Genomic DNA, 6,000 nt, shown 5'->3' on the forward strand with positions numbered 1-6,000 from the left:
CAGCAGATGGAGGTAGTGGTGCACTAGTCAGTCTGAACTTCCCCCTTCAGCTCGGCATTTTACACAAATGCAGTTATGCAGTCATTATTATTTATGGAACATATGTCACATGTGTGACTTCTGCGGAATACTTATATTGTTTGCCAAAACCGAGTTTATAAATTTTCTGTTCTCTGCTTCCTTCTCCTGTGGTTTACTGTCTGGTTGTCACGGTCTGGTCCTTTCTGTTTATCCCCTCCTGTGACGTTCTTCCTGTTTTGCCCAATTTATATTTGCTTCTTAGATTCACACTCCATCACAGTTTATTTCTGGTATTTCATCTTTTTACACACAACATATTTTTTTCTTATCGTCCGCCTTCTCCCCACACTCCCCTCACCCTTCTGTTGTTTTTCTCAGAGTTTACGTCATCTGGGCATTGTAAACCTGGAGTGTATGTTTGAAACCCCAGAGAAAGTGTTTGTGGTCATGGAGAAACTACACGGTGACATGCTGGAGATGATTCTCTCCAGCGAAAAAGGCAGATTGCCCGAGAGGCTCACAAAGTTCCTCATCACGCAGGTGTGTATGCATTTTCAAAAAAGTCCCATAGCGGTAGAGAGTGGGTAGTAGAGGCCCACAAGACTAAAATGGCATTCTGATGCTGCAGTGTTTCGCTGCATGCTTCCTCTGCTGTCATGATGAACATTTACTGAACCTTACATTTCTGCATATTCTAAAACGAAGCTTTGCTGTGTTTGATTTTGTTTCGGATCATCTTGCTCCCGTGGTTTTGGGTATGCACATGACGTCGGTGTGCATGCAGATTCTTGCAGCTCTGAGGCACCTGCACTTTAAGAACATTGTTCACTGTGACCTAAAACCTGAAAATGTGCTACTTGCCTCTGCTGATCCCTCCCCACAGGTAAAAACACACACACACACACACACACACACACACACACACACACACACACACACACACACACACACACACACACACACACACACACAGATAGATAGATAGATAGATAGATAGATAGATAGATTTCACAAATCTGAGCTGGGGAAAGTAACAGACACTTGCTAATGGCGTTTTGGTTACATGAGTCCTGTTTCTATTTCTTTCTTAATATTCTTTCTCATAACCGTTCAGCTATCTTAGTGAGGACCTTCATTGACATAATGGTTTCCCTGGCCCCTTACCCTAACCATTAAAAATGAATGCCTAACCCTTACCCTATACCTAACCATAACCTAATTGTAACCCTGACACTAAAACTACATTTTGAGCCTCAAAAAGGCTTCAAACTTGTGAGGACCGGTTTTTGTGTCCTCACAAATGACTTTTGGTTCTCACAGGTATAGTAGAATGCAGATTTTCTCACAAAGATAGCTAGACAGGAACACACACACGCACTTGCCCAACCAGCTCGTTTGCAGCACATGTGGTTTCTGCACTTGCTCATATACATTTCCTGCCATTTTGTTATTTTACCAGATGCCTCGCAGTCATGTGTCTCTGTTCTTGACTGTTTTCTTCTCTCAGGTGAAGTTGTGTGATTTTGGCTTTGCCCGTATCATTGGAGAGAAGTCATTCCGCCGTTCAGTGGTTGGCACACCTGCCTATCTGGCTCCAGAAGTTCTGTTAAACCAGGGCTATAACCGCTCACTAGACATGTGGTCAGTCGGTGTCATTATGTACGTCAGCCTCAGCGGGACATTCCCATTCAATGAAGACGAAGATATCAATGACCAGATCCACAACGCAGCCTTTATGTATCCTCCTAATCCCTGGAAGCAGATCTCCAGTGATGGTAATCTCAGAGTGGGCATCAGCTAGAGGAGATTTCTCCTATTAAACACAACCGTGAGATGGACGTTGATGTACACTTACAATACCTGCAAAAGCTATTGGATTGGTTTTTGTAATCAATATATAAAATTGTTATTTAACATCACCTTTGCCTAGTAGTGGAGAAAAAAATAAAACGTATGAGTGCATATGAGAAAGGGCAGCAAAGAGTGACTAGTACTGAATGTTGTTTTCAGAATGCAACCAATCTGATCTGTGATAAGTTGTACTTCAGTTTTACCACAACTAAAGTCGGGTTTAGTGTCTAGACAAATAAGGTATGATAAAGAGATGACAACTGATGGTTTCTGTGTGCTTGCGTGTGTGTGTGAGTGAGAGGTGGTTTGATTTTTATTGAAAAACATGTGTTTGTGTTTCCAGCTATTGACCTGATCAACAACCTGCTGCAAGTTAAGATGAGGAAACGCTACAGTGTAGATAAAAGTCTCAGCCACGCATACTTACAGGTACTATATTAATGAACTGCTCACAGGCACACATTAGAATGAATGTTCCACTCTATCGTTCCTACAATTTTTTTTTTTTCTTCTATCCGTTATTATTTGCTATTAAACATACAAGAAAAGGCCCCCTTTTCTGTGGTAAATGCTAGTAACTGTAGTTTCTGAGCAGCAATTTAAGTCCTTAAAATTGCTTCAATAAAATTTGTTGCTTTTAAAGAAAATTGCAACAATAAAGCCGAGGTCTATGCACACAAATCCGAGCGTTGAAAGGTCAGCTCAAGGCCGGAGGTTTTTAACTTTATTGAAAACATAACAGAAAGGGGATTAGTTAAAGAAATTGTGTTTTCTTTGACTGCACAGCTCTTAAATGCCTGCTTCAAAACAAAATGTTTAGCGGTGGAAAAGCAGGCTGCTATTGCTGTTGTTTTTTTTGTTGCCAGAATGTCACCGGATTAATTAATATTCATTGTCACGGTAGCCACGAGTGGGTTGAAAACATAATTTATCATTTCAGTGTCATTCTAGTTCTTATGTACACACATGCACACGTGCCCGCGCAAACAAATGCATTTGCACATGTATCGATCAAATCTTTGCGATTCCCGACACTCACATTTCATCACCGTGTTTATTCCTGTTTGTCATTTCCCAGGACTATCAGACGTGGCTCGACCTGCGGGAACTGGAGACTAAGCTCGGGGAACGTTACATTACCCACGAGAGCGATGACAGCCGCTGGCAAATGTACGCCCGTGAACACACTCTGCCATACCCTGCTCACTTTGTGCCGCCTCCTCCGGCGCAGGCTTCCGATGACGAGGACGGCGGGGAGGATGCAGATATGCAAGGTCTCACAGAGAGGGTCAGCATACTCTGACCACAGAGAGGTGGAGGACTCACGCTCATTTAGGAAGGATGAAAGAAGCTGGGAGAAGGGGATGGTGGCCTTGTACTCTAAAAAGACACACTTGCGATGAATCATGTGGTTTTTATAAAATAAAGTGTCTGACTGATTAGAGCTGCGTGAGAGCACTCAGTTTTACAGCTATAAATCCAATTTCTCTCCTCCAGCCCGAAGAAAACCTTTAAAGCATTTACTCTGCTCGTCTTGGTCCTCTTTCATCTTTTGAATTGTTGAATTTCTTTTATGATAAAGACTGCTCAACTCTATTTCACATTCCCTGTTCATCTGTTCAGGGTGCCTTTACAGATAAAAGTTGCGGAGTGAACCGTAAATCCGAATTTGTCAGAGGAATGAAAAACAGCATGTTCTTTCCCCCTGTCAGTGTAGTGTGCATCAGAGCAAACAAGGAAATGACATTTTACCACAGGTGCAGATAAGAATCAAAGAATCAAACATTTTGCTATACAAACAGTAGTAAAACCGAAACGTTACGAAATTAAAAGCAACGCGATGCTTCTTTTTTTTCTTTAATATATTCTTTTAATGGGACTGACTGGAATTACAGAAAATTCAGTTCAATCTCTTTTCAGTGATGGAGCTCTTTACAGCAACAAAAGACTTCCTCTGTGCTGGTAATTACTGAAGTGAGTCCACTGAGAGAAGCCATCCATATTCACAAATGCATTCCCATAAATTCGTGTTCTATAGTGAAAACCAAAGGTATCGATCTGGCGACAGCAAATCCTCCAGTAATTACCACAGGTTTGTGGCCACAATGGCCTTTTAGAAAATTATATGTAATTAAAGATGCCATTATGAGTTTAAATGAACTAGCGTGGGGGCAGTTTAATACTTGCACACACCGGACAATTTTCAGTCGTGAGATTTCGTATATCGGTGACAACTCTCTGCAGCTGCTGCTGAAAATTGCTTTTTATTGTGTTATCATTCGTTGTGCGTCGTCTGAGGTCAAGCAGGTCACTGAAATGATTTGTACCGTTAATAATGAGCAGATAAATGAACGCATCTTTCAGCAAAAGCAGACATCCCCCTGTGATGTAAGTGTATGGGTGGACAGTGTGGGTCACTAAACTAGTTTGGACAACTTATCTTGTACAAGTATTGACTACCTTTCATGTCGATGTGTTACATGTTTCTGTGAAGTAGCATTATCTAGATTCATCATTGAACATACTGTAGTTACTGTTTTATGAATGTATAACCTGAAGTTTATATAGCTGTCAAATATGTGTAGACTGTGTGTAACATGTTTGAAGGATGATCCTGGCTTTTAGATAATACAAACCTCCTACAGCATTGTATTTGTCTTGGAAGTTTTATTTAACGTGACGTCCGTGCTTACTTAACTGGAACCTGCTCATTTTCACCTGCTTCCTGAGAAATTGCACACAGGCCTGAGTAGATACGGATTTAGTCCTAAAATATTTGTCAGCCATATGCAGATTATTTGCTTTTTCCCTATAAATATATTTATAAAACAAGGGCCATTACTGTGCCTTAGATTGTCTATGGAAAAAGACGTGCTTCATTTAAAGCATAACAAAAGAACAAGGACGACTTGTTCTGCACCACTAGCTTTCTACTCACAGCCTGACAGGCTGTTATTTCTTTTACTCTCAAAAGAAGAGCAGATTTTTCCGCCCAAATATGCTGCTGGGTACTTTGGTACAGACGTAGGCAACATGGACTAAAGAATTATGATGGAATTGGAACCAGAGACACACAAAAAAGTACTCCCAGCTCTCAAAGCACAGACAGTGTTTTTTTTCTTTTCTTTTTTTTTTTTCTTAACACCCCACAGTCTGAGTGGCACTCAAGAGGACCCTGTGGCAATGGAGGCAAAGACGCTGAATTTTTTTCCATTGTGAAATGAGTACTCTTCAGTCAGTTATACTGGTAGAAGTGCACCCTTGTTGCTCCTACCCTACACCCGTCGTCATTCTCAAACAATGCCAGATGATAGACTCTTTTCCTTTTTCCTCCCCTCCTTTTATTTCTTTCAAGTGTCAGTAACTTTCATTCTATCTCATCAGCTTCAATCTTCCAGCCCATTGTTTTTGCACTGTCATGTAGAGTCCTCCACTTAGTAAGCAAAAGAGACAGGCCCAAACCTCCAGAGAGACGTACCTGGCACCAGAAATTGCATTTCTATTGAGTTTTATCTGCGATGAGCAATATCAGTCTAGTTTGTTAGAGTAGGTGGAAGACGGCTTAAAATATTTCTGTTTTCACTCAACGTTTCCACTGAAAGCAAAATAGCAGTCGGGCATCCAGATTAATGACCTTGTGCTTCTTAAATGAAAGTGTTCTTTTCACCTGCAAGCACTAGGTTTAGCAGTCTATATACACACACACACACACACACACACACACACACTCTCTCTCTCTCTCTCTCACACACACCACTACACACACACACACACACACACACAACACACACACACACACACACACACACACACACACACACACACACACACACACACACACACACACACTCACTGGAATAATTGATTGGCTTATTATTTAACAGAGTTAATAATCAGATGGCAGCAATCCAGTGCATTTTGGCCCATAGACATGGTCAGCACAACCTGTCAAAAGGAACATAAAAATGGGAAAGAATGTGACATAGTTGCTGGTATCTAGCCTGAGTATTTTACACACAATTATCTCTAGTTGTTACAGAGGATGGTCTGAAAGCGAGAACATATTCAGTGAGTGTCAGTTCTCTGCGTGAAAATAGCTTGTTGACGTCACAGGAGCATTGTCAATAC

General features: G+C 41.2%; 1 protein-coding gene across 2 annotated transcripts in view; it reads left to right on the plus strand.

The window, feature by feature from the left end:
• Nucleotides 1–4,519, plus strand: part of prkd2 (protein kinase D2) — a 30,779-nt gene extending 26,260 nt beyond the window's left edge. For both annotated transcript variants that reach the window (XM_040009244.1, XM_040009243.1), the window contains 5 exons: nt 400–561; nt 806–904; nt 1,529–1,796; nt 2,216–2,301; nt 2,951–4,519. In XM_040009244.1, the coding sequence (XP_039865178.1) occupies nt 400–561; nt 806–904; nt 1,529–1,796; nt 2,216–2,301; nt 2,951–3,175 (840 nt within the window). In that variant the 3' untranslated portion in view covers nt 3,176–4,519. The remainder of the gene's footprint in view (nt 1–399; nt 562–805; nt 905–1,528; nt 1,797–2,215; nt 2,302–2,950) is intronic.
• Nucleotides 4,520–6,000: the final 1,481 nt, after the last annotated feature.

This window comes from Simochromis diagramma, unplaced genomic scaffold (genome assembly GCF_900408965.1).
Source record: "Simochromis diagramma unplaced genomic scaffold, fSimDia1.1 OVJJ01000344.1, whole genome shotgun sequence".
Lineage (NCBI taxonomy): Eukaryota > Metazoa > Chordata > Actinopteri > Cichliformes > Cichlidae > Simochromis > Simochromis diagramma.